Source organism: Rhinolophus hipposideros (assembly GCF_964194185.1).
Source record: "Rhinolophus hipposideros genome assembly, chromosome: 2".
NCBI lineage: Eukaryota > Metazoa > Chordata > Mammalia > Chiroptera > Rhinolophidae > Rhinolophus > Rhinolophus hipposideros.
In genome coordinates, this window is record NC_138048.1 from 41,477,690 (window position 1) to 41,505,057 (window position 27,368).

A 27,368-nucleotide genomic window follows, 5' to 3' on the forward strand; every position below is an offset into this window, starting at 1 on the left:
AAGACTAAGCAAAGGAAACACAATGTACCTCTCCACTTTGTACAGGTGGATCCACCTTGGCTGTTGTCCCCTCCAGCAGACTGATGCCTGATGACCCATTTGCACTGAGTTTCCCTAGTGATGCGGCCCGCAGCAACCCATTCATTTTCTTCCTTGTTTCCTCCTTTGTTACAGCCAGCTCTCTCTTTAGGATCTCTGCACAGTGCCAGTGATGCCACTCTGTCAAGTGGGACCGGAGAACTTGTTTCCTGTTATACTCAGTGGCCAGTTGTTGTTTTCTAAGCAACAAAGCACATCCATTAAAAAAAAGAATCCATTCAGTAAACTCGCTGACATTGCTCTTAGTGATATTTTTTGGATATGTCTCCTTGGGTGAGGAAGACAAAAGAAAAAAACACATGGGACTATAGCAAACTAAAAAGCAAACCATCAATAAAACAAAAAGACACACTATTGAATGAGAGAAGATATTTACCAATGATACATCTGTTAAGGGGTTAATATCCAAAATATAAAAGGAATTCATACAGCTTAACACCAAACAGACAAACAATCCAATTAAAAAATGGGCAGAGGACCTGAATAGACATTTCTCCAAAGAGGATATACAGATGGCCAACAGACATGAAAAGATGCTCAATGTCACAAATCATCAGAGAAATGCAAATTAAAACCACAGTGAGATATCACCTCACACCTGTCAGAATGCCTATCATCAATAAATCAACAAACAACAAGTGTTCAAGTGTTGGCAAGGATGAAAAGGGAAGAAAGTGGAGAAAAGGGAACCCTCACACACTGTTGGTGGGATTGCAAATTGGTGCAGCCACTGTGGAAAACAGTATGAAGGTTTCTCAATAAGTTAAAAGTAGAACTACCTTATGACCCAACAATTCCACTTTTAGGTATTTATCTGAAGAAATCCAAAACACTAATTTGAAAAGATATATGCACCTCTACATTCATTGCAGCATTGTTTACAACAGTCAAAATATAAGTGTCCATCAATAGATGACTAGATAAATTAGTGACACATATATAAGTTTACTCAGCCATAAAAATGAAAGCTTACCATTTATGACAACATGATTGGACCTAGAGGGTGTTATTCTAAGTGAAATAAGCAAGACAAAGAAGGACAAATACCATGATTTCACTTATATGTGGAATCTAAAAAACAAAAGAAACAAACAAAACAGATTCATAGATACAGAGAACAAACTGATGGTTGCCAAATGAGAGGGGGTTGGGGGACTGGGTAAAAAAGGAGAAGGGATTAAGAAATACAAATTGGTAGTTACAAAATAGTCATGGGATGTAAAGTACAGCATAGGGAATATAGTCACTAATATGGTAATAACTATTTATGGTCTTAGGTGGGTACTCGACTTATTGGGGGGATCACTTTGTAAGTTACATAAATGTCTAACCACTATGCTGTACACCTGAAACTAACATATTGAATGTCAACTGTGATTGAAAAATTAAAAAAAAAAAGAAGCCATTTACAGCTCAGAAATATGAATGAAACACAAGTGCAAAGGATTCCCAGAAATACTCCACTTAGCTCCAGCTTATCCTTGTATTTAAACTAAATGGAATCACTTTGTAAAATTCCCCAGTGCAAAGGTCTGCTCATAGAAGGCATTGGCACCTCAAGACTACTTCAGAAAAAAGAGTGACTGTTCTGTTCTATCACATCACAAAGACATGTTACATTTTTAAATTACAATAAAATAGTTTCTGAGAGCTTTTGGAGGGGAAGGAGCAACAACAATGGGTGTATAAATAACGACTTTTTAAAAGGTGAATGCATGAGGGAGATATTCAGCTATGCTTGGAAAGCTAAGGAAGACAGAAGTTTGGGAGAAAGGGAAAGGAACAAAACTTAAGTGAATTGTCAATAATTAATTAAGTATAAAATTTATAGACGTCAACATGAAACACTGAGGGTAGACCTTGTGAAAGAAGGACTTGGTGAGGGAAAGGATCTCAAAAAGGACTTATTTACCGAATGCTTAAACTAAATGAATGAAAGACGTCCTTGTGATGAGACTGGCTAAACACTCGACCGGTGTGAAAGGCACATACAGGCACTCGCACTGATGGAACACATTCATAGTCTAGTAGGGGACCAGGTTCACTCTCTTCCTAAGGAAGAGCTCCTTTTGACTCCTGGAAACTTCATGAACATTACAGGACATGACTGAATGGAGTTGGGAATTGCCAGCTACGAGTACATTCCCTTTCCGAAGGGAATCTCCATTTGGAGACACTTTGGTGGCAGCCAGTCAAGAATCCAAGCATACAGTTCTTTGAGATCTATCTGGAAGTGGATGATTACTGTCCCTGAAGAAGTGAGGTGCAGAGCTTGGAACTTATGCCACATCAGGGATCAGTTTCGAGGTTTAAAACCTAATATTGTTTGGATAGCTACTAGATTTTATCTTGTAAAGGTGACTCGAATAAGTTCTCCATAACACTATTTGCATATCCATTTCTGTTAAATATACATATTGCTTAACTCTCCTCATGAACTTTTTGGGGTCATATAAAAAGAGCCCATAAAGTTCTTAAGTCAATGACTCAGGAGAACATTTCTACAGTTCTTAAATACTTAAATGACTTTTAACTTTTTCATTGCCACCTACAGTAAGAAAAAAAGTTACACTGTGACTCAGTATACAAGTCTATGTGTGTATGTGTGCCTATATGAAACAAAAGTATATACAACTGAAACAAAAGTTTCATCAAATGTTTATCCTTATTACCAGAGATAAACATTTCTGTTCTAATTTATTAAATTTCTTTAAAAAACAGAGCTCATTTTGAGCCTGATTTCAGGATGCACTAGTGGGTTAAAAACCTTAGTTTGAAAAAGCCTACTCTAGAGTCACAGAATTTAACCTATGTCAGAGGAGTTGGATGAAACAACCAACTAATGAGAATAAAGTCGATTGAAATAATGAATTTCATGATAAACTACTAACAGGAACTCTGCCAACAGCATTATTCATTATATCTAATTGCTTCTTTCTGATGAATTAAAAATAGATACTCGATAATACTTGGTGATTGACTAACGGTTTTGTAATGAAAATACAACATAGGTCATAATAAACATTTATAAATTATTTTACTTTGATGGAAATGACTTAAGTATCTAATATGAGATTCAATAACTTTGAAATAAAAATTATAGAAGAAATAAAAATAAATCAGATAGCAACACAGAGAAGAACAAAGCTCCAAAAATATCAATGTATAAACAGTGAAACAAACAAAAAACCTATAGCACTTGATCAAGTAAAGTAAAAATCATAAATTTCCACAGGAGAAAATGTGCGTTGCTCTGATTAATGTGAAATGCGATTTACATCAATCTGCTCAGAAAGGAGGGGTGTGAAATTTACCTGATGTGTTAATTTCACGTTTTCACAGCATAAACAGCTAAAACAACATTGAGGTTTTGACTATTAGGGAAGAGAGTATTTGATACTACGAAAAGGCAAAGAGAACAATATTTCTGTAAGTAGAACAAAAAGACTAAATAGTAAGAAAATGGGTAAAACAGTGCATGTTCACTATAGTGCTGAGAGCCTACTCTATAATGGTTATGTAGGCGATTTGAACATACATTTGATACCTATGGGTTGTGGGTTGAGGTGGAAGGGTAGGAACACAGAAGCTAGCGACCCAGAGACAAAGCTGGTTCTACTCCTGTGCACTTGCAGTTCTCTTCAGCAGAGACAATATTCCAGATGAGCCAATTTCTATATTTTTTTAAAATATGACACTAAAAACATAAATATTTCTGAAAGTGAAAAACCACTTAAAGTCCTTAAAAGCTCAAACAGATGTGATTTACTTGAGTATGCTAACCTAAAGAGATTGTCTCAGACACAGTTCCCCGATAATCATAAAAAAAGGAGAGTTCCTGTACAGAAAACATCCTGTCCCAGTATGCTTTTAAGTTGAAATCAAGGAATTTCTGGCAGGAATATATAAATTGATCATCACAATTATATAACTGCATGCAGAGAAAGGCTGTTTCTAGAGACTTAAGAATATAAAAGATTTAAATAGGAATTTAAATACGAACCGTGCTGCTTAGAATCAACACCTCAGAATAATTAGTGATTGCTGCATATTATAAAACTGAGAAGTCAGAACACTAACTAGATATGGGATATTGGGTGAGTGACTGAAAGTTTCTAAGCCTTAGATTTCCCCTCAAAAATGGTAGCGCCCCCAAACGAAAGCCCTATACTGACCGTCATACAGGAATTTTTTTTTAAAAGATCAAATTAAATAAAAAGAGAACCTGAAAATATAGAACAAATTCTCATGTGATGTAATAACACTATCTTAGGATAATTCCAGATAATCTAAAGAGTGTCTTGCATTTTTTAAAAAGAGAAATGACAAATAAACAACCATATACTAGTGGTCTGATTGCGTGTTGGGATCTGAGCAGAATATAAAAACAGCAATGATTCAAACAGCTGCATTTGGGATGACCAGGTGCAGCAGGAATTGAAAAGAAAAAGCTAATGCATTCAATAATGCACTAGGTGGCCCCCAGGGAGAAAGTGGAAGATTACACAATTAATTCTGTTTTCGAGTTTCAAAGTGAGCCAGACAATACAAGCTTGGTCCTCCTGCCTCTCTGACAGACTTACCAGGAGCTTTACCAGCTTCAGATACCATGTAGTTTCGGGCCTCGCATCTGGATACCCAGGTGAGCACAAAGGGAAGGGTAATCGAACATGATTAATAGAGGTACTCCATAAATGACTGCGCAAAAGAATGCTGGAATCAGGAATGCTGACTGTCTATTTTCAATTCAACCTCCTACCTCTAGGTGAGGCTGGTGGGTCACCCCAGCCTGTTCCCACACAAGCTGCCTATGTGCTGGTTTACCAGTTCTTCCCCAAAGAGAAAAATGCCCTCTTCTATTTAGCCACATTCTCCCCCTCTCAGAAGATGGGGCACATGAATTCCTATTTTTAAAAAAGCTCTCTGAGGGGCTGTAATGTACAATGGCCAAGTCTATGTCACTCCTACATATAATTTTTATCTTATGGTGCCTTCTGTTGCAATTAGTATTTGGATACAATTTTTACCTTCTCAACTTAGATTGAAAACTCCTAGAACGTTTGACACTTTTTTTAGTCCCCCTCCCAGTACTTAGGAGAGAGTCTAGGTACATAGTAAGCATCAGCAAAGGTGGCTGGCTGAATGAATATATTTTATCAAAATGAATGAATGAATGAATGTCATGGTTTGAGGGATGTCAAAGGGCCAGTTTTTCCACTGGCCTGCCACAGTACCCTCAAATGCCCATCACTTACATTGTGGGCACTGTTTCCAGACAATGCCTGTTACAGTAAGTTTTCTGGGAGGGATAAAACATACATTGAGGATTACAGGGACAAAGTGTGAGGGGCCTGAGGGACAAATGGAAGAGATAAAAGCATGTTCCAGGAAAGGCCCTAGTACAAGAGAGGGCAGGCCTGAGGTGTTGTGGAGGTTAATACACAGAAGGACAGAAATGCTTTGTGGGAAAGAATGGAGAAATCAGGGAATCGGGGCTCAGGAAGGGCTGGTGGAAAATGCTGAAACAAATCCTGCTTCTTCCAATGTTGTCTAGGGCTGGTTGTAAGTTTAGGGAGGAAAGGGGAGAGGACCTGGAAGATCTGCGGCCAACTTTCAAAAGTGAATATGCTAATTAAAAATTACAAAATAGAAATTAAAAAAATAAAATTAAAAAATTAGAAATTAAAAAATACAGTTCAAATTCCAACACCACCATATCAAGGGGTCTAACTTAGTGTGGGTACCAGAATCCTGTTGTATCCTAAGTGAGTGAATCCTTAGTTAGGCTTTGGAAATATCTGTTAATGTTGAAATTGTATTATAACACTGTATTGAAACTTTTATAACACCATTACCATAACTAGTTTTAAAAGAAAAGAGATACACAGAAATAGTGTGACCAGATGTTCACTTTATAAGGTATATAAATGTCTAATCACTATGCTGTACACCTGAAACTAATATAATATTGTATGTCAACTGTAATTGAAAAATTGTTTTAATTGTTTTATTTAAAAAAACACACACAGAGATCAGAATTCCTATTAGAAAAAGCAAGATGAATTTTTAAAAGAAATGATGAACTTTAGAAGAAATGGATGAGCTCTTGGAGTGTCAGTGAGACTGAGCACAGGCTCAGTGGCTAAATCATGAATAATAAGAAGAGAGGGATTTGTTGTTGCTCCAGAGAGAAAGTGAGAACAACAAAAAGAACAACGAAAGAAGGGAAGAAAAGAAGCCCAAAGAACTGGGCCCTGAATTGGGGACAGGCCAGTGGCAAACATTTGTTTTCCGGGTGGCAAAAACAAATGTGCATGCAAGAGCTGAAGGATGAGGACACAGCTAACATCTGGGTAACGGACATAAATGATTTCCATGTCCAGGTGCATGAGCCACAGAACCATCTGTGTTTTGTCAATCTGGCAAAAGTTTAGTATCTAATCCATTATAGTAAATGCTCTCTATCTCTTGAGCTCACTATTTAGAAAAACAAAAAAAGCTTGAAAATGCTATCAAGTTAAATTGCAGGAGAGGAAGCAACTGAGCTCTTCGTTCATTCAGTGACTCACTATTTAACAAATAAGTATTCAGTGTCCATTGAGCTATTGGGAGAAACTCTGATGAACACAGTAAAGAGGGTCCCAGGTCTCCTGACACCCTCAATCCCACTGACATTTCTTGGTTTCTACATGCACCAAGAAACCAAGTCATCCAACTTACTATCCTAAACCAATCTCTAGAGCAGGGGTGTCAAAACTGCGGCCCAAGGGCCAACTGCAGTCCCAATCCATTGTTAACTGGCCCGCAGCAAATTCCAAAAATATATTTAGTTTACTTAAATAAACCAGGTGAGGCAATTCGTACTTTACCTCGAGTGAGTGGCCTGCTGTTTGTGTATTTTACTGCATATGGCCCTTGGTAAAAAACGTTGAAAAAAGTTTTGACACCCCTACTCTAGAACAAAGAACAACATGCCGGGGGATGTGTAGGAAAGCAGCACAAAGTACAGTTTGTGTCTAATAGATCCTTTCTTCTCATGTTTCTAGCAAGACTTGTCATTTGTTAATTACATCTGCGCCCATCTCAAGTCAATTACAATATAAGTGAAAAACCTGGTTGTCTTAGGGAACCATGACTCGGATGCTATTTAACACAGCTGTGTGGCATAGGAAAAAGCAGCTGATTCAGAATCAAAGAGACCAGTCTCTAGTCCTGGACTAGTTACTCTTAACTTTATGACCTTCAGAGAATTGTTTACCTCCTCTGGGCTTTACTTTTATCATGTTTAAAATGAGGGGCTGGAATAGATGATCGTTGAGGTGACTTCCTGCTCTAAGGTTTTGCAATAAAAAATTATTATAAGTTAAATATTTTCTATCTCTGACAGTTTAAAAAATGTAATACCCATTCTGAACATTTAAAAATAGATACTTGAAAATAATTCACAGATATGAGACAAAAAGTTCTGAGATCTTTAAAAATATTGGCACATTATAGCATTATGAAATCCCCATTTAGTGTTTTTATATTTAAACAGTTTAATTGGAATGGAATCTCAAGTTCTTTAGATTTTTCTTTCTACAAGTTTCTTCTGACATGTAAATTTCACAGGCCACTTTTCACTTTAATATCTCAGTATCTACTTCCTTTATGCCCTCACCCATGTTACTTTCCCTTCACAACACCTCCAGTTTCCTTTCTTTATCCAACAAATCCTGACAGCCATTCTTTTTTCAGTTAGATTATTATTCCAATCCTTTATATAATCACTAGGTCCTGAGAATTGAGAAATGACTTATGGAAGAGTTTTCTATGTTGACCTTTTTTTATAACTGATGATTTCCCCCAGCATACTGTAGGAAGTAAAATTGACTAGGGCACGCCCCTGTTTAAAAATCTTCAAGAATTTACATTTGTTTACAAAAGAATACCTAAATTCAAGGCCTTTTGCAAGCCCAACTTGACAACCACAAGCCTGATGATCCCCAGCCAGACTGGATAGCTACACTCCGTGCCATGATCTCATCTCCCCATTTCCACCTAGGAACATCCTGCTCATCGTGCAGAGCCCAGCTCGCGACCCATCTTTCTGATAAAGCCTTTCCTGGCACGGTGGAGGAGCCTCCTCAGTCACAGCCACACGTCCTTCTGCTAAGACCTCAGCAGCAAAAAGGACTGCATCACTCAGTTTATAATGTTACTCAATATTTGTACTGTTTCTAACTCTTGTTTTCCCCACAAAATTGTGAGTTCTTTGAAGACGGGAAGTCGGTCTCCTATGTATCCTCCCCAGAGCCTAATGCCGTCACAGGGGCCATTCTCTTCCACATAACAATGCTTTCACATACCATTCACTTAATTTTTCACCCTCAGTAAATAACAGAGTTGCTGGTAGAGAAGTGAGCACACGTAAGAACATGAATTGCCCTCTCCCAAATAAACAAATGGTTTCTTCTACATCTATGATTTTGGATCAAGAATGCAGAGTTAAACTTGGAAATGAAAAGAACAAAATATGGTTAACTTTAAGATGATGGAGCAAAGCAAGTTTTATTTGAAGACAAATTCTATCATTCACGAGAATAAGAGGGAGTTGATAACAAAGGTGTCAGAACCTCTCTAGGTTTTGACCTACAGAGGTGGGGAATAAAAGACGTGGGAACGGGAGGAATCATTCTCGGCAGGTCTGCCCTCCCAGATGGATGTTCCCTGTGTCCCTAGTTAATATTCTATGTGCAGATAGTGATTTCTACCAATGTAAATCACTGGTATATAAACGAAACTCTGTCTTCTGAATTGAAAGATGATCCAAGTGCAATGCTACTACATCAGAGGACAAGGGGCAAAGCATAACACTGGCTTCCTTTAAAAAAGGAAAGCATGCACATTAGTATTTTAATAAAATAATTATTTTGCTTATAATTTTCAGTTAAATTTTTCTAGTTTGGGATGTAACATAGGAAAACAGTGATTGCCACATTTTACAAGCAGACAAGATGATTCTAGTGAACAGCATTTTTAGAGTTCATTTCAGGATCCTTCAGGAGGAAAGGTGTCCTAGATAAGCATACTGGGAGGATTTTCATAGCACAAAAAATAGTACCTGTTTTCTTCCCTAAGGTCATTTTCCATGGCTTGCATCTCCCGTTCCAACTTCTGAGATCTTGTGTAGTCTCTCCAGGCCTTCAGGACTTTCAGTTGTAACTTCCAGTCGGACAGGATCCCAGCTTTCCCCAGCTTAATCCTGTGATCCAGAATCAGCTTGTGCCAGGCAGAGAAATAGCGTTTTTGACACTACAATGGAAACATTTGGAAAATCACCACTCATCAGCGCTAGTGTTTCAAATACCCAATAGAGTCCTCTCCTTGGATTTCCTCCTCACACTTTTTCTTACAAATCTAGGAACTATTGTCTTGATGGAAGGGGAACAAAGCACAGCTGTTTTAGGCTAATAATGATAGAAATATTTGAGTCATGCAATTGAGGTACTATCAACCTCAGGACTTAACACTAAAATACTTGATTCTCATTGTAAGGCACCCGTGCGATGAGGGGCTGGACGAACAGTCATGTCTAAGATCTAAGTTACAGGGCTTGTTTGTGAGGCCTGAGAGATCTGCTTCCAGCAGGATCTTCCCTGTCATGCTGTCTTGGAGCTTAAAATACAAACCCTTTCATTCATTCCTTCTACCAGCACCATGATGTCCTGCACAGACATGGGAGATCCCACAAGGATGGACTGGGTCCCCTGGACCCTGGGAACAAGACAGCCAACCACAAGAGCTTCCGCTGGGCTACCAGTGAGCATGTCAGGGCCGTGGTGAGCAGGCCTAGAGACAGACGAGATGCTCGCTGCCTGCAGTCTTCCGTTATATGCATCCAACAACCAATCAGACCAGGTCTACTGACCCTAAGGGCGTCCTAGAGAAGTACTTATGGCCCTAGTATTAGAAAGTCTCTGAGATCTAGTCCTTGCCTATATCTTTTATCTTCACAGCAAACTTTATGTTCCTACTACATCCAATTCCTTTCAGTTATTGGCCTTACACCAACGATATCGATTCATACTTTTCTATCTATAGTCATACTAATGTCTCCATCCCTTTCTGCTCTCTCTCTCTCTCTCTCTCTCTCTCTCTCTCTCTCGCTGCCTGAATACTTCAGGAGTCACCTCTCTTATGAAGCCTTCCTATTACCAACCATTCTCCCCAAATATAAATGCCCTTCCACTGTGTTCCCAGAGCAACCAATGTTTTCTTCAGTCAAGACACTAATCACATTGTATTATAATCAACTGTTTACTGGTTTCCACTAGACTGTGAGCCTCTGGAAGGAAGGGCCTGGATCCCACCAATGGGAACAGCAAATCTGGGAGTGGTATCAAGTGTGGGGCGCAGTAAAATAAAAAGTAACCTCATAGGAAGTGACTTTGTGGGGGGTACGGGGATGCTAATGACCAGCTTTAAGAACTCGGTAACCTCACCAGGGTCAGCTCGACTTATTGCTCCTTTCTCTATAAAAATACTTATCTTTCACTATTTCAATATTTAGTAAGCACCCACCACTAAGTTTGAATTTGGGGGACTCTGAACAAAGTTGTTTAAGATATGATCTCTACTTCTGAGAGGTTTATTGGGAGAGAAAACATATACGTTAAAAGACCAATAACATAGGAGAGCATGTGCTAGCATTCTTAGAAATAGCCTATTTGGCCAGAAATATTTTCTATATAGGAAACCAGCTACATTTCCATTTAGACAAACCACAAAAGCTTGCTTATTTCCCCTCAGGAGAAACCATGCAAAACTTTTTAAAGCCCTTGTTCCCTTTCTATTATGTTAAAGAAGGGCACATTTTCTAGACTTTTACCTTAGATCCCATGGAAGGAGGGAGAATGAGAGGCATGCAAGAAGGGAGATTTGCTGAATACAGGATATGCCTCAGTCATAACAAAGAAAAGACACACAGCTGCCAGGTTGAGGAGGTATGCTTTTTGCATTATTATTTTTTATCTAGCCCATAACATACAGCATGGAACAAAAAGTGTTAACTTGTGCCATAGTTAAAAGAAAAGATCCTGTGTCTATTTACCAGCTTCCTCTTGAAGGACTTGATGTTAACTCACGGAATAATTCTAAAGATCAAATAGCATAGGCATAATCTACCTTGACAATAATAACATTTTATTAAGAGTGTCCTTTCTGGATTCCTATATTCCTTTTCTCTGTACAGTTGGAACACCTTACATGTACTTTTTTTTTTAATTTGTAGAGCATCATTACAAAATAGAAACTGCAGATATTATGATGATTTACCTTACCAAGCTACACTTCAAGTGGAGAATGGTTAATGACTCAATTTACAAAATGAAGCGTTAGTGGTATCCCTTAGGCTAAAGCTAAACCATTCTGGCAGCCTGATGACCCTAATCTCTTAGGGAAAAGTTTCTCCTAAAAACCAAGCGCAAAGTTTTTTACTTCTTTTCTACTGAAAGACAAAGAAATCAATATATAACTTACTATGAGTAGCACTGCTCGGACACATCCGAATTTAAGAAGGGAAAATTTGAGTTTATAAATGCTGTAGTTGATGTATTTGTTTAAAAATACTTAAGTTTAGACTCTGAGTGCAAAATGATTAGTTTTGAAGGTCTATAATACAGTTTCACGACACAGAAGTTAATAGTAACAAAGTCACAGACTCATATGGCAAGTGCGTTTTTGAAATCAACTTACTATTGGTTTTTTCCTTGTCCACTCAAAAAAGCAATCCCATTAAAATTTAAATAAAAAAATAAAAGTATGAATCGAGAATAACTGCTCAGTTATTCTTAATTTGCAGAAAACATTATTCAGGCAAACAGGAGTATAATAAATACGCTTGAAAGAAAATATTTGGAAAAGGAAAATACTGTCCATCTTCTCTGGGAGATGCTAGCACTCTGCTTTTATTTAGAAGGAACCAGAGGGGGCGTACTTCCACAGTCGTGATGGACTTACTCGATTACGCTGCTGAGCTCCTGCAGCTCCCAGGCCTACTTCTCCTCTTTAGTTCTACACTCTGGAACCACAAGACTGCTTTATCCCTTTGCTCTTTGAAACAGAACAATTATTTAAAACTAAAACTGGGTTGGAAGAGGAATACATTCTGTTTAAACCAGAAGAACTTAATGTTTTAACTAGCCAGACGACTAGTCTGACCTTTTTCCATTTCTTCCCTGGTTCACTTATTTCTACACCATATTTTTATTTGATAGATTTTCAAATGCACAGTCATGCATTTTTTTTTATTAACTTTCACATCTCTTTACACAATTGTGGTGATAAGTATGGCTTGATACAGGTCAATAACATACTGAAAAAAACACGGTGGGAAGGAGCATTGCTAAGTACATATTTATAATAATTTTTAAAATAAAATACTACACTGTGAAATTTAGAAATTTTCTAAGTGAAATGCTTTTCTTCTCTCAAAATCTTCTCCAAGACATCACTTGGTTGTAAAGGGTTTCCACTCAAGAGAAAAAAATGACAGTTCCCCCTGCTAAATTTATTACCTGCACCGGCATTGCCCTGTTTTGTTGGCAGGAAAATCTCTTCTCTGAAGTATAATCACATTGCTGTCATTGGGAATGATTGACGTTAGGTGGAACGGCAATTTGCTACCCAATCTTCATTGTTAATTCTAACCCTGTCACTAGAGACGCTTGTCCTGATTAATGAAGTGGGTAACTCATCAGAATTCCTCAGCTATTTTCCTTTTGTCAGAAAGCTCAGCGATAATGGCATCAAAATTATCTGTCATGGCAAAATAAACAATGAATTGTAAAGAAGACAAAAATGTCAACAAGTTCACAATTTATTTCTGTCAGATGGAAGTAACTGTGGTGCAAATAGTGGTCCAGGGGATTCAGCCCCACTCGAATGGCAGGAATAAAGCTATACTCCCCACAGGGCGCCAACCAACTCCTTGATGCTCACAGGTCAAAAGGAGCAGGTGCCCTATTGTTACATAAAGAAGCAAGGCCAGCCCGGTGGTTCAGGCAGTTGAGCTCCGTGCTCCTAATGCTGAAGGCTGCTGGTTCGATTCCCACATGGGCCAGTGCCAGATGGCTCAGTTGGTTGGAGCGCGGGCTCTCAACCACAACGTTGCCGGTTTGACTCCCGCAAGGGATGGTGGGCTGCGCCCCCTGCAACTAGCAATGGCAACTGGACCTGGAGCTGAGCTGCGCCCTCCACAACTAAGACTGAAAAGACAACAAGTTGACTTGGAAAAAAGTCCTGGAAGTACACACTGTTCCCCAATAAAGTCCTGTTCCCCTTCCCCAATAAAATCTTAAAAAAAAAAAAAGCAATCCCCAACTTCTTTTTTTTCCTTTTGGGCACTACTGTTGCTGGACAGAAGACCCCACAGACCGCATGAAGTGCTTGGGTGTTGGGGAGAAGAGGATCTTTACATTGGCAAAATAAATGTCCCTGGGAAGAAGCAGCGCTGAAAATCGGTACCCTGTGAACCATCCTACTCCTGATGCTTATAATTTTTAAAAGAATGCAGGGGAAAACATTGTGTCCCCACCCCCACCTATATATACTCCTATAACTAATCACATTAGGGAAAAGATATTCAGCTCTCAGCACACACCGCCAAGGCTGGGACTTGCTGCTGAGGTCCACGGAAAAGCGTGGAGGCCTAAACTTTGACACCACTGCTGTGTCAAATGCTACCTGTGTCAACCGTCTATAGATAGAAAGCTGCTTTTGTTAGATCCCGGAAGATATGATGCTCATTTTAATTCTTTATTTAATTTTTTCCTACTTCCTTTTATAACATTTTTTAAAAATGCTTATGACAATAATTTAATAAACATAACCAAAAGGAGAACAGAAGAATAAACCCCTCACTAAGCTTCAAAAATTATCAATGTTTTGCTAATCTTGTTTCATCTCTCCTCTACCCACTTTTTTTTTCTGGTGTATTTAAAAATAAATCCCAGACATCAGACATTATATCATTTCATCCATAAATGCATAAATATGTATTGCTAACATAAGGACATTTTGTAAATTCTTAATTCTGCTGAGAAGTTTCCATCAATAATATTGCTGTAATTATCTAATACTGCTTCACTCTAGTAGAATTTCAGAAAGCAATTGTTTAGTCTTGCCATACAGTAAATTCTTAGCTAAGAAAAAACTCCCTGGGATCTTTTAAAGAAGAACGACCATAATACAGCCTATGATCCAACTATTCGTTAAGATAAAGCTCTTTTCCCCACGTATCCTAGACCAATTTTCAAGACCTCGTGTCTTTAAGAGGGAAGGCAGACCTATGGCTCCCCAATACCTCTTTCCTTTTTTCTTTCTTCCCCTTCTAGACCTTCTTCCTCCTCTCTATGAATCCCCACTTCCCACCCGCAGCCACACACACGCACCAACTTTGCTAAAAGTACAGCTTACCCCAGGAGGCATTAGACAAATGCTTGATTTACCTCTAGGGTAGTCTGAGAGTAAGACAATGACATAATGTCATTTGTTCCTCACCCATCTGGTTCTCAGGCTCCTTATAAATATTCACCTGAAATGTTCAGTGTTTAGGGGAAAAAGACATTCTACTCTGTACAAGTTTAGAGAATGGGCTTTATTTATGCCAAAGGCTTTTTCTTAATTTTTTAAAAGCAGAAATTAATCAGTACTTTTTTCAAAAGAAAAAAAATTAATCATCTATACATGAATGGAACCTCCAGGATCAAAAAAGGCTTCACAACATTTTGAAAAGCAAAACACCAGTGCAATGTTTTGGTAAACTGCCCCTCACTGTCCTTCTGTGAGAATGGGAAACCTGGATTGCTTATAGGGTGAGGGTAAGAAAGACTATAATAACAAAATAAACAACCTCTTTAGCAATACTACAATTTTAGTAGTATTTACAGGGAGTTGGCCATATGAAGTCACATGCAATGCATGAATCCCAATATTCTTCATGTGTGTGCCCTACATTTCTCTTTCTCTGCAGTTTTTTATTTGCAAAGAGGCTTTCCCTTCATTTCCTTCCCTGAAAAGACAACACTGCTGAGAAGATGTTTGCTATGTTTCGGCTCAGAAATGGTTTTGCTTCAGCAGTGTGTAAGCAGTCCTGATAAATTAAGGTCTTTAGGAAGGAATCCTGCTATATAAATGAGGTGCTTAACTATAGTTTTCATCATCTTGTCAGATATGTTTCCTGTATATCTCCACCTTCCCTGGGTTTATTTTGGGGCAGCCTTTTGGAAGGCACTATGCCACAATGACGCCTTTGGGTCATTTTTACGTTACTGTCTAACAGAAAAACCCAACCAAATTAGCAATTTTGCTTCCCCCATAGAATTAAGATTTAGGTTAGTGTCAACCCATTTTTCATTGTTCTCTTCAACTTTCACAAGTAGGAAAGATCATAGACTTTCTTATCTCGTTAGGAAAATACAAAATGTATTTCAGAATAGGGTGAGAATTAAGAAGGCCATTTTCCAAACGGTATTAAGAATTTCATAGTGAATCCCTTGTTGTCACTGCCAATTAGCAACGGCATGTGGATTGCTGAATCTCCCCAAGAGATTTTACTGCAAGATCAAAGAGGAAATAGGATAGGATGGAAGTAGAAAGTTTCTATAAAGAAAAATAAAAAGATGTTTTTTGATAACACAAGGAGACCTAGAAATGAAATGGGTAGGAAAGATGCACGAATCGTGCTGTCTCTGAACTTGTGTTTTGATAAAGACAGCCTGCTCTGTTTCTCTCAGAAAGTCTCCTATTAAATAATATGACCCAAATGTGATGTTAAGAGATTGTTTGGGGGAGCAAATGCAATCCAGAATCAAAGCACAAAGAGTACAGGAATCAAAGGAGCCTGAACTACAGCAACTCGCAGAAAGAAATTCTTTAGTCTTCCTGCAAATACTCTATATAGCCTGCTGTTGGGTTTGTGCCAGTGAATCATTCTGAGGGCGCTGAAAAGAGCTTCCTGTTATCTAGCTGCTCACTCCCAGGCAGTGAGGCATTTCCTCTTTTTGTCCTGTGGTCATATTTAGGCTGCTGAGTATCCGCGTTTCATTACCCAAGGGCAGCTTCAGGCTCCTTTAGGACCAGGCTAGAAATGTGGACTCGGGCCAAGATAATGAGCCCAGAGGGCCTGCCAGTCCGGTGGTGTTTACCAGAAGCTGTCCTGTCTCCAGCCAAGTCTATGCAGAAACCCAAGGAGTCTGGTAAGTGGGTTTTTCCCATGTCTCAGTCACACCCACATACACTTGGGAAATCTGAGTAACAGGTTCACTGTATGACAATATTACAAATGGTTCACACAATCACACTGAAGGGGAAGGAGACGAAAAGAACTAACCTGAGAAACTTTGGAAAATTATATTTTGGCTGAATAAGGCTAAAAATAAAAATAACTGTACCAATAGCATACTCTAGTTACTAAAATGTTTCTATAGCAGTATGGGTTAACAATCTGAAACTACTTAATATACTAGGATTAAACAAATAAGTGAGTATATTTTAGAAAAGCTCCAGGTTTCTCAACTGTCAGAGAAAGAAGTTTTAGCCAAGCAAGAAAAAAAGGCTACACTGAAACCTGTGGTGCTGGATTAGGGTTGAAGTTACCATGAACTCATTATTATTTTAATATATATACAGATAGATTATTTTAACATATATACAGATGTATAACATATGTTACAAGTGAGGAGGGGGAAGGAGAGCATGATCCCTGCATTGTTGCACTGAAATTGGAGGTATCAGTATGAACACATGGATTTTAATATGTATACAGATAGACACGGAAGTAAACATAATGTGTATGCATGTGCGGGTTAGCATATATGCATATATTTCCCAGTTCTGTTGGCTGAGAGGGCCCAGAAACAACTGACATCCCAGCAGCAGTGAGCATACTTAGTATCCAGATATTGGTTTCTAAGTATTATTCTCCAATAAAAGGAACTAGGGTTCCATATTCCAGGGCTAGGGCAGGGAAAATATAAGATGAGCTGGAAACATCTTGTGGTGACAGAAAGAAAGGAAGTGCCCAAAAAAGGATGGTAGCATTTTGCAAGGGCAGAAGAATCAACCTGAAAGATTTCCCAATGGCCAAAGTTAGAACAATTTGAGTAACAAAGTGAACAACAAAAATATTAGATTATAACCCACAGAATAAAATAAACATCCATGAGCCTATACTGATACAAATAAATAATTGAATAAATGAATAAATAAATGGGAAAAAGGGACAGTATTTCCTTCTAGAAGAATTTCAATAAATGAAGAAATGAGAGAGATACAAAATCGTTATTAGACAAATATCACATTAATAATTGTTACAGGCAAAATCCACCCGCGGATGCTCAAGTTAATAGGTGAAAGTTTAAGGATAGTTGCACAGCTTCACAATATTTCCTCTAAGACATTTATGAATTACAGAGGGGAAAACAGTAACTTTACAGTGGGGAAACCCACTATAGACACAATATTAAGTGTGATAGGTTAACATCAACAGTCATAAGACATATTAACATTATATACCCACGATACGATACACTGAGAAGAGCAGAGCTTCACTTCTTGTAGTATGCATACCGAAAATCCATAATATCAATCTGAGCAGAAGAAAACATCAGAAAATCCAAACTGAGAGACATTCTACAAAACACCTGACTAGTACTCTTCAAAAATTTCAAGGAAGACAAGGAAGACTGAGGAACTGGGAGGAGACTAAGGAGACATAACAACTAAATGCAACATGAAATTAGAGATTGAGTCCTAGAACAGAAAAAGGACCTTAGTGGAAAAACTTGTGACATTCTAGTAAGATCTATAATTTAGTTAGTGTTATTTAATGGTATGAACCAATGTTAGTTTCCTAGTTTTGAGAATTATGCTATGTTTCTGTAAGAGTAACATTTGGGGAAAGCTGGGTGAAGGATATTCAGGAACTCTATGTACTATTTTTGCAATTTTTCTGTATCTCCCAAATTATTTCAAAATAAAAACTTAAAAACAATAAAGTATAGGTTCAAATCAAGCAGAATGTGTGCCAAAGTAGAGATAATTTACTCATAATCTCTCATTTTTAAATACATTGGCTGGTCCTTTTAAAACTGAGTAATCTGTTTTAGTAGGCCACTAACTTTGTAAAACTTTATTTTTGTTTAAAAGTCATACCTACCACTTCTATCTATAACATACATAATTGCTTCTTGTACGGTGGACTTCAATAAAATTTAAAATAAAATCTTATTGGGAACACATCATAGCCATCTCTCATTGGTTGTGTAACATATCATGGCACTTTCTCTTCAGGCCTTTTCAAGATGGCCTCGAGTACTCATTTCCCTTCCTATTTTCTTTCAGAAATCTGAACTGTGTTATTGCAGGAGCACCCAGTAACTCGCTCTGTCTCAAGAAGGAAGTGCCTTGAAAGTCTTTGAAAATTTTTCTCAAAATGTTAATCCTAATTCTTAACATTTCCTCCCACCACACTTCCCTCTTCATTTCTAAAGCCAAAACTCTGACCAAACTTTTGCTGTTTTATATCTGAATAATTATGACTGCCTGACCATCAGTCCAAAATGCCCCCATCAAATGTTTAGCTTTTTAAAAAAAATTGCTTTGACTAGTTTACTTTTTTTTCTCGTCTCTTAGTTACCTATGTCATAGTCAAATTCCTGTTACTGATTTCCAGGGTCTTTGTAGTCTATCCTACATTTATCAAGCTCCCTCAGTATCTTCCTGACATTCTCTTCTCTCTTGTTAAATCCATTCATTTACGCGTTCACTGAATTTCAGCAATGCCTAAGGTCCCAGGGTGAGTGTTGTAGGAGATATAAAACATATATATTTATCTTTATCTCCAACCTTCTCATTTACAAATCTTTCAAGTAATTCCTTTCACCTTAAACCCCAAATTCATACTGTTATCAATCCCACTTCATTGAAAAAAACTTCTGCTTAAGTTACCTAAGATGCTCATTTTTCCAAAAAAAAAATATTGGCCAGTTAATTTTACAAAGAGTGAAAGAGAGGGAGAATAAATAAAATGCAGACTATGTGTTGATGCCTGACCACTGTGCTATACACCTGAAGCTGAAGTTGAATGATATTGAATGTCAACTACAATTAAATACACACATACACACATGTATATAGTCACAGGATATAAAGTACAGCATAGGGAATATAGTCAACAGTATTCTAACAGCTATATACTATGTCAGAAGGATAGTAGGCTTGGTGGGGTTATCACTTTGTCAGAGGTGTAAATGTCTAATTATTGCATTATTTTGTACACTTGAAACTATTTGATGCAAAAGTAATTCTGGTTTTTGCAATTTAACCTTTTCAACCACAATTACTTTTGCACCAACCTAATAATAAATAAAAGGGAGTAGGAAGCACAAATGTAAGTATATCATTGCTTTAGGATCTGAGCTACCAAAAGGCAAGTGACTTTTTGAAAAATTCTTCTGAATTATCCAGAACACAATGGTTTGTAAGACTGTCAAAGTGGAAGCCAAGCTTTCAAAAATTGCCAGAGACCTACAATTAGTAGTTAAATGCTATTTTGAAAAGGGTAACTTAGGAAGGTGTCTCAAATTCACACCCTGGTATCCTAGATCACACAGAGCGTGTAAGAATAGCCCCCACACAGGGGATCAGAGCCCTGCACAGCACAAGCGGCGTGGGCACTTTTGGTATTTGTGATGAGGCTAGGTTGGGCTTAGTGTTACTCTGCCCCATCTCTGATGGAGCCTTTGTCATTTACGCTACAGAATGCCCAGTATAAAGACATTCCATTTCCCACCTGGTGGTTTTCCTTGAAAGTCTGGATTAATAACTCTTTCAGTTTCTTCTTTCTTTCTTTTGCCATGTTTTCTTCATCCAGAATAGGAACAGTTTGAAACATGCCTCTTTCTGGAATATTTGGAGAATTTTCTTCTTGCTTCTTCTTCTCTCTATTAATAACAATTTAAAAATACATACATGAACAATAGACTTCACAAGTAATGTTACAACCTACCACAGTGGAATGAACACTGCATTTTCCATCAGAAGATACAGATTTTTGATCTGGCTTTAAAACTACATGATAGGATAATTTTTTGTTGTTGTTTTTTGAACCTCAGTTTATTTATTTAAAAAAAATACAAATTAAAATTTTTATAATATACTCTGAAAAGTAGAAAGCCCTATTGATATTTTAGTAGAGTATTTTTACTGAGTTTAACATTGAGCAATACTTGGATCAAAATTTGAGAGTTAACAACTACTACGTATTCTCTAATATAGACATAAATTCTCTTTTTATAAGGGGGGGTACAACAAAGGACCCTTAGGCGAGAAAGCAATGAGGTTTTTACAAGACTTTTACAAGGTTTCTAGGGAGAAAAATAACAAACAAACAAAAATCAGGTGTTACTGAGTAAGGAGAGAATGGAATTTATATTAATTCTAAAATAGCTAAAAGAGGGCCGGGCCGGTGGCTCAGGCGGTTGGAGCTCCATGCTCCTAACTCCGAAGGCTGCCAGTTTGATTCCCATATGGGCCAGTGGGCTCTCAACCACAAGGTTGTCAGATCGATTCCTCGACTCCCGCAAGGGATGGTGGGCTCTGCCCCCTGCAACTAAGATTGAACCCGGCACCTTGAGCTGAGTTGCCGCTGAGCTCCCAGATGGCTCCATTGGTTGGAGCACATCCTCTCAACCACAAGGTTGCCGGTTCGACTCCCGCAAAGGATGGTGGGCTGCGACCCCTGCAACTAGCAACGGCAACTGGACCTGGAGCTGAGCTGCGCCCTCCACAACTAAGACTGAAAGGACAACAACTTGAAGCTGAATGGCACCCTCCACAACTAAGATTGAAAGGACAACAACTTGACTAGGAAAAAAGTCCTGGAAATACACACTGTTCCCCAATAAAATCCTGTTCCCCTTCCCCAATGAAATCTTTAAAAAAAAAAAAAATAGCTAAAAGAAAAAACAGAACTTAATAACAATGAGAAAAAGTCCTTCAGGCAAGTAACGAGAACCTTTCAGGAACTGTTGCTAACCTTTTTGGTCATCCTCTTTTTCACCTAGCTATCTACTCTTTCTTACCCAGGTCACCCCTTCTCACATTCACGCCAGCTCACAGCAATTGCCTTCTTTTTGGAGCATATTAAACTACATAGATATGTGTATGTGTATACAGTATACATACTATCAATGAGGCAGTAAAGATAACACCTAGTCAGGAATCAGGATGCATAGGCTGTGGCCACAAACAAACTGAACACTCGGGCAAGTCACCTAGTCTTTCTTCACTTCACTTCACATTTATAGAAACTCAAGTTGAGAAATGGATGTCAGAATACTTTGTAGACATTCTCTAATTCTCATGTCTCATACAGGGGAACACACAATGTTATATCTTATTACTGGTGATATTAACCATCACTTGGTGGCTTCTCTGGTGCAGTCGCTACTTTTCCCTATGTAATTAATAAATCTCTTAGAGGAGACACTTTGAAACTATGTAATGAAGCCATTTAGGATAGCTTACAAATCCTTTAAAAGCCCTAACAACAATACAATTTTACAGAATCTTTCCAAATTTGCCAATGCCATAACAATGTTACATTAGATGGTTATAGGCAGATCATAGTGGGCATTTAAAGAAATACAGTTCTAATAACCATGTATCTGTTCTTTTTAAATAAAATTAAAATAAGTATCTGTTGTGAAAGTACTACTTGCTTATTGTGAAGAATTGGAGAGGTATAAAAACCATCCTTACTTCCACCCAGGGAAAAAAACAATGATACCATGTCAGTGCTGTTTCACTGTACAAACATTGTTTTTATTAATTTCTTCACTACTTATTAATGTCTGTTATCATAAATAATATTATTTTAATTGTCTTTGTGCAGAGATCTTTGTCTGGATTTCTGATCATTTTCTTTGGGACGTTTTCCTAGAGCTGGAATTCGCAGGTCAAATGACAACAACATTTTCATGGCTCTTGTTGTTCATTGCGAAATTAACGTTTAAATCGGTTCACCCACCTAGAAGTACAGCACATTGTCTTGTCTCCCCGTAACCATGGAGAAGATTTCAACTTCTACAAGAAATGACTGGTCAGTGAACACGGTGAGTGTCCAGTGGCGCTAAGCTTCCTGCACCATCAAATGTTAACTGCTTCACAATTTATTTTAGATCAGCCTAGATGTCTCAGGGCTTAAGAGCAATCTGAAAAGCATGGCTGACCTTAGCAAGAACTCACTAAAACACCTGTGACTGCTTTCTGAAAGGAATGGCATGTCTGGAGGAGGCCTGAGCCTGGCACTTGAAAGAGTGAAGTGCGCATCTACTGCTGAGCTGTTTTAAAACGGGTAGGAGAGCAATCAAGAACACAGGAGGGCGAGCTGCGTGGGCTGACGTGGGTGGAAGGGATTATCTAACAGGTCTTTCTGGCCTCTCAGTTTGAGTACTCAGGCACTTCAGGCACGTTGTTCCAAGGCTTTTGCAGATCACGAATGGTGCTGTTTCTCTGAATAAATACATTAGCTATTTCATTTATGAAGCTCATTTTCTGCATGAGGATACGTAACAGAACTACATCCTGTGAGAATTATTTTGACTTCCCTTTTATGTGAGATATTCTTTTTCCTTCCCAGTGGCAGTAGGGCAATGGAGACCCTCCGTCATGATTTTCAGAAGGTAAGACACAGATGCAAGTCACAGTAGGACAAAGCACCATTAGCAGACATGCATAAGGAAATGTGTTAAACCTTAAAAATATTCAGGTAACCAAAGACATGAAAACTAACCAATACAATACCTATTAAAAGTGCAAAATGTATTAAAAATGATGATACGCCTCAATGCCGAGAAGTGCAGTAAACTGGCCCACCGCCAGCAATCATATAAATAAGTACAACCCATTTGGAAAGCAATTTGGCAATGTTTCCAGAGTCATGAAAAGGTCTGTACCATTTAACTCAGTAATTAGACTCCTAAGAGTATAATTCAAAAAAAACCGAGAAAGGTCTATGCTTAAGGATGCTCGTTGCACTACTGGTGAAAAGTCTAAATACGCAGCTGAAGGGCTTACCAGCAGAAGGCTTACATAAATTATGGAACAGGACCTCGATGGAGTAATACACAGACCTCAGGACTCCAGGCAATGTGTGAATTACAACAAGCAGAATAACACATTAAATGTACTTTGTAGTTGCAATTAAGTATGTAAGACCAGGAGGACACATGGAAAAGTGAAAATCGTTAATTTGTTAGGATGGTGGAATAGTGGCTGATTTCTCTGTTGTGTTTTGTCATTTTAATGTTTTTGCATTGAAAAAAAAATGTAGAGTACTTCCAAAATGACTATAGCAAAAGAAACTGCACACACTACTCAGTATGGCGGACGTACATTTTCCATGCTTCTTCCACAGTGCGCCTCCTCTCAATTATTTCTCTCCGCAGCTTTACCATCTCCCTTTGAATCTCCTCCTCCTCTTTCTTGGCTTCCAGAGCCTTCCTTTTCTTCTCTTCTTGCACCAGATACTGAGCCTCTAAGAAGGCCGATTTTTTCAGGGTCTTTTCAATTCTCCGGCGCTCCAGCTCTTTCTCCCGTCTTAAGCGATTTTCTTTTACCTTAAAGAGAATACAAGGATGAAATACAGCCTTGCAATTAGAAAGGGATTTGTAAAAACCTCAGAACACATTTTGAAGGTCAGAATATACCAAGTTTGAAAAATTCTGGTCCAGAACTCCACCATTTATCAGAAGAATGGCGGGAATTCATTTGCTTATTGGGTAAGAGCCCATACATATTTTTAAATGAAGTTAGGCAAGATGACACCCAAACAATCAGGGAATGATCTGCACCATGGAAAAGTTGAAAATCTAACGGGTCAGCTGCCAAGTTCTGAATTCTTATTTAGTAATGATTTCCTACCCATAAGTTTCCAACATATACATTACTGTTATTTATTTAGGCCCCGTCTGCATGCTAATTATAATTTGAAACAGAACATTTTGGGGAGGCTACATTATAAAGGATAGAAGAGTGATTTACAGATGGTCCCTAACTTATCATGGTTTGACTTACAATTTTTCAACTTAAGCAATACACATTCAATAGAAACTATACTTTGAATTCTGAATTTTGATTTTTTTCCTGGGCTAGCAATATGTAGTAAGATACTTTGTCATGATGCTGGGCAGTGGCAGTGAGATGATTTTGCCGAGCTGTAGGCTAACGTAAGTGTCCTCAGTATGTTTAAGGCAGGCTAGGCTAAGCTATGATGTACAGTAGGTTAAGCGTATTAAATACATCTTCGATTCACAATATTTTCAACTTCTAATGGGTATATTGGGACATAACCCAATATAAGTCAAGGAGCACCTATACTGCCTTAAGGAACACCACAACCCTTTATTCATTTCTATCAATATTTAAATATATTGATGTTGCTGGATCATATTTGGAAATCAAAACCATGAACTTCACAGTTTTGTTTTGTTTTTAATTTATTGGGGTGACAATGGTTAGTAAAATTACATAGGTTTCAAGCGTACTGTTTCTCCAATTCTGTATTACATCATCTATATATCACATTGTGTGTTCACCACCCAGAGTCAGTTCTCCTTCCATCACCATATATTTGACCCCCTTTACAGATATTTTTGAATAAGTACAATAACCTTTTTTCAAATCTATTAATTCTTCTTTTGAATTAAGGAGTCGTCCTTTCCTTCCTGCTTCACTTTACCCTTATCTTACTATCCAGTTACAATATTTCTGGATAATGGCTATCTCTTATTGAAACTTCTTTCCTCTCTTTTATCATAAACCCAAAACAAAGATATATTTCTACCTCAGTTTTTCTAACACCCACAGTGCCTTATTTAAAGCAATCAGAAATTCGGTGTTACAAGAAGACAGAACACATGTATAGACACTGACTCTAGTTCAGTCTTAGTTTTGTACATGGCAAAGACTTGGCCATGATGTCCTGAAGCTCCTCTACAAAGTGTAAAGTGCATCTTTTTCCTATAACCTGCTATTCCCTTTGGAGAAAAGAAAGTTTCCATATTCAACACAGCTGAACTGGAATTAATTCATATCGGTCCTCCCTTTCAAATTACAATCACAAAATGAGTGAATTTTTCAGTTGCTGGAAATGAATTATCACTAGAATATTCACGATATTAATATGTTGATGTCACAATTCAAAAACCAAAATCAAGCAAAACCCAAACCACATATTTAAGATACAAAGAACCATGTCCAAAGTAACAAAGTTTAGCTCACCACTCTATTGGTTAAAATCAATTATTCCCTTTTTCGGGGGGCTTTCTTAAAGTGTTTCCTATCCTCAGTTTACAAGCATTATTTTTCTTCTGAAGTTCTTATATTTTATTTTTATTCTACCTAACCAAACCACAGATGGCACCCTTTTTCATAAGAAAGCCTCAGTCTTTATTTAAGCTTATTAAATGTGTTATACAAAGATTGCTTCCTGTTATCCATTTTAATTTTGTTTTTCCCTCCCACCTGCTTATGTCTCATCTCCATGGTAAGACGAGGATCCTTCTGCTGCTTCTGTTCTTGGTTTCCATTCATTCCAAGATCTTCCAACATCCCAGAATCCACCACATCTTTATGGAGCAGATGGTCTATAAATTTTTGAATGGTGGTACTTTCTTCTTCTTCCTCCAAATGGCTACATAAATCTGGGGGATACAGAACAACAACAAAAAAGGGACATTTTTCAAAAATTTTAATTTTAATGTAATTTCCATATTTATGGAAGGAGAACTGACTCGGGGTGGTGAACACACAATGTGACATACAGATGATGTATCTGAATCGTACACTTGAAACCTATGTAATTTTACTAACCATTGTCACCCCAATAAATTTTAATTAAAAAATAATAATAATCCTGGTACAATAAAAATACAAAGCTGTTAGTGCTCAATAAATAGTAACTGATAATGCCAATTGGATGAGTATAGACCTCAGCAATTACCTTCAACTAAGAGGGAGAAAACCTCTACTCGTGAATAATTGCCCTCATCCCAAATTTAAAAGCTATTACTTCAATCTAAACATGCTTAAGACTGCATTGCTTTTTAAAAAATGGCTTAATTGCAGCATAACTAAACTGTAAATATTTAAAGTTTACAGTAAGTTTTGACATATCTGTATACTAGTAAAACCATCATTACAGTCAAGATAATGAGCATGTCTGTCAGCCCCCAAAGAGCTCTCACACTGATTTGTTGTCTCTTCCCTTCATTCTTCCCCACGCTCTCTTTCCTACTCCAGGCAACCACAGAGCCTGCTTTCTGTTGCTACTGATTAGGTTACATTTTCTACAATTTTGTATCGATTAAATCATATGCTATGTACTCTTTTTTTGGTCAGGCTTCTTTTACTCAGCAGTTATTTTGAGATTCATCCATGTTATAGCAATAGTTTATCCCACTTTACTGCTGAGTAGTATTCCACTGCAATGGGTATGCCACAGTGTATTCATTCCTTCATCTGTGGATAAACATTTGGGTTGTTTCTAGATTTTGGCTATTCCAAATAAAGTTGTTATGTACATTTATTTGTTTTGAAGTCTTTGTACGAACATAGGCTTTCTTTTCTCTTGGAAAAATGCCTAAGGTTAGAATGGTTAGATTATATGGTAAGTACATGTGTAACTTTTTAAGAAATTGCCAAACTGTCTTCCAAAGTGGCTACATGATTTTACCCTCTCGCCAGCAGTGCAAGAGAGCTCCTTCCACATCCTCGCCAAAGATTGGTATGGTCAGTCTTTTAATTTAAACCATTTTAATAGGTGTACAAGGGGTTAATCATGGTCGTTTTAATTTGTATTTTCCTAATAATACTGTACATCTTCCTTGCTGATATTCTGTTGCATATATCACATAGTTCCACACATTATTGAAAATGGGGTTTTGAGTAAAGACTATGTAGGGTGTCCGATGGATACTGAATTTACCAGGGGATCACTTCATAGATAATATAAATGCCTAACCACTGTGCTGTACACCTGAAACTAATATAAAATAATATTGATGTAAAGTACAGCACAGGGAACATAGTCAATGGCATTGTAATAGCTATGTATGGTGTCAGATGGGCAGTAGATTTGTTGGGGTTATCACTTTGGGAGGGGTGTAGATGTCTAATCATTACGTTGTTTTATACAGCTGAAACTAATAATAAAATTAAATTAC

The 27,368-nt window shown here is 37.7% G+C and overlaps 1 protein-coding gene across 1 annotated transcript in view; it reads right to left on the minus strand.

Moving 5' to 3' along the window:
* The window catches only part of CCDC191 (coiled-coil domain containing 191), a 63,746-nt gene that overhangs the window by 25,673 nt on the left and 10,705 nt on the right, over positions 1–27,368 (minus strand). Inside the window, exons 4-8 of the mRNA XM_081027172.1 lie at positions 25,669–25,847; positions 23,539–23,762; positions 19,934–20,084; positions 9,203–9,393; positions 29–278 (exon numbers count right to left, since the gene is read on the minus strand). Of these exons, the coding sequence (XP_080883298.1) occupies positions 29–278; positions 9,203–9,393; positions 19,934–20,084; positions 23,539–23,762; positions 25,669–25,847 (995 nt within the window). The remainder of the gene's footprint in view (positions 1–28; positions 279–9,202; positions 9,394–19,933; positions 20,085–23,538; positions 23,763–25,668; positions 25,848–27,368) is intronic.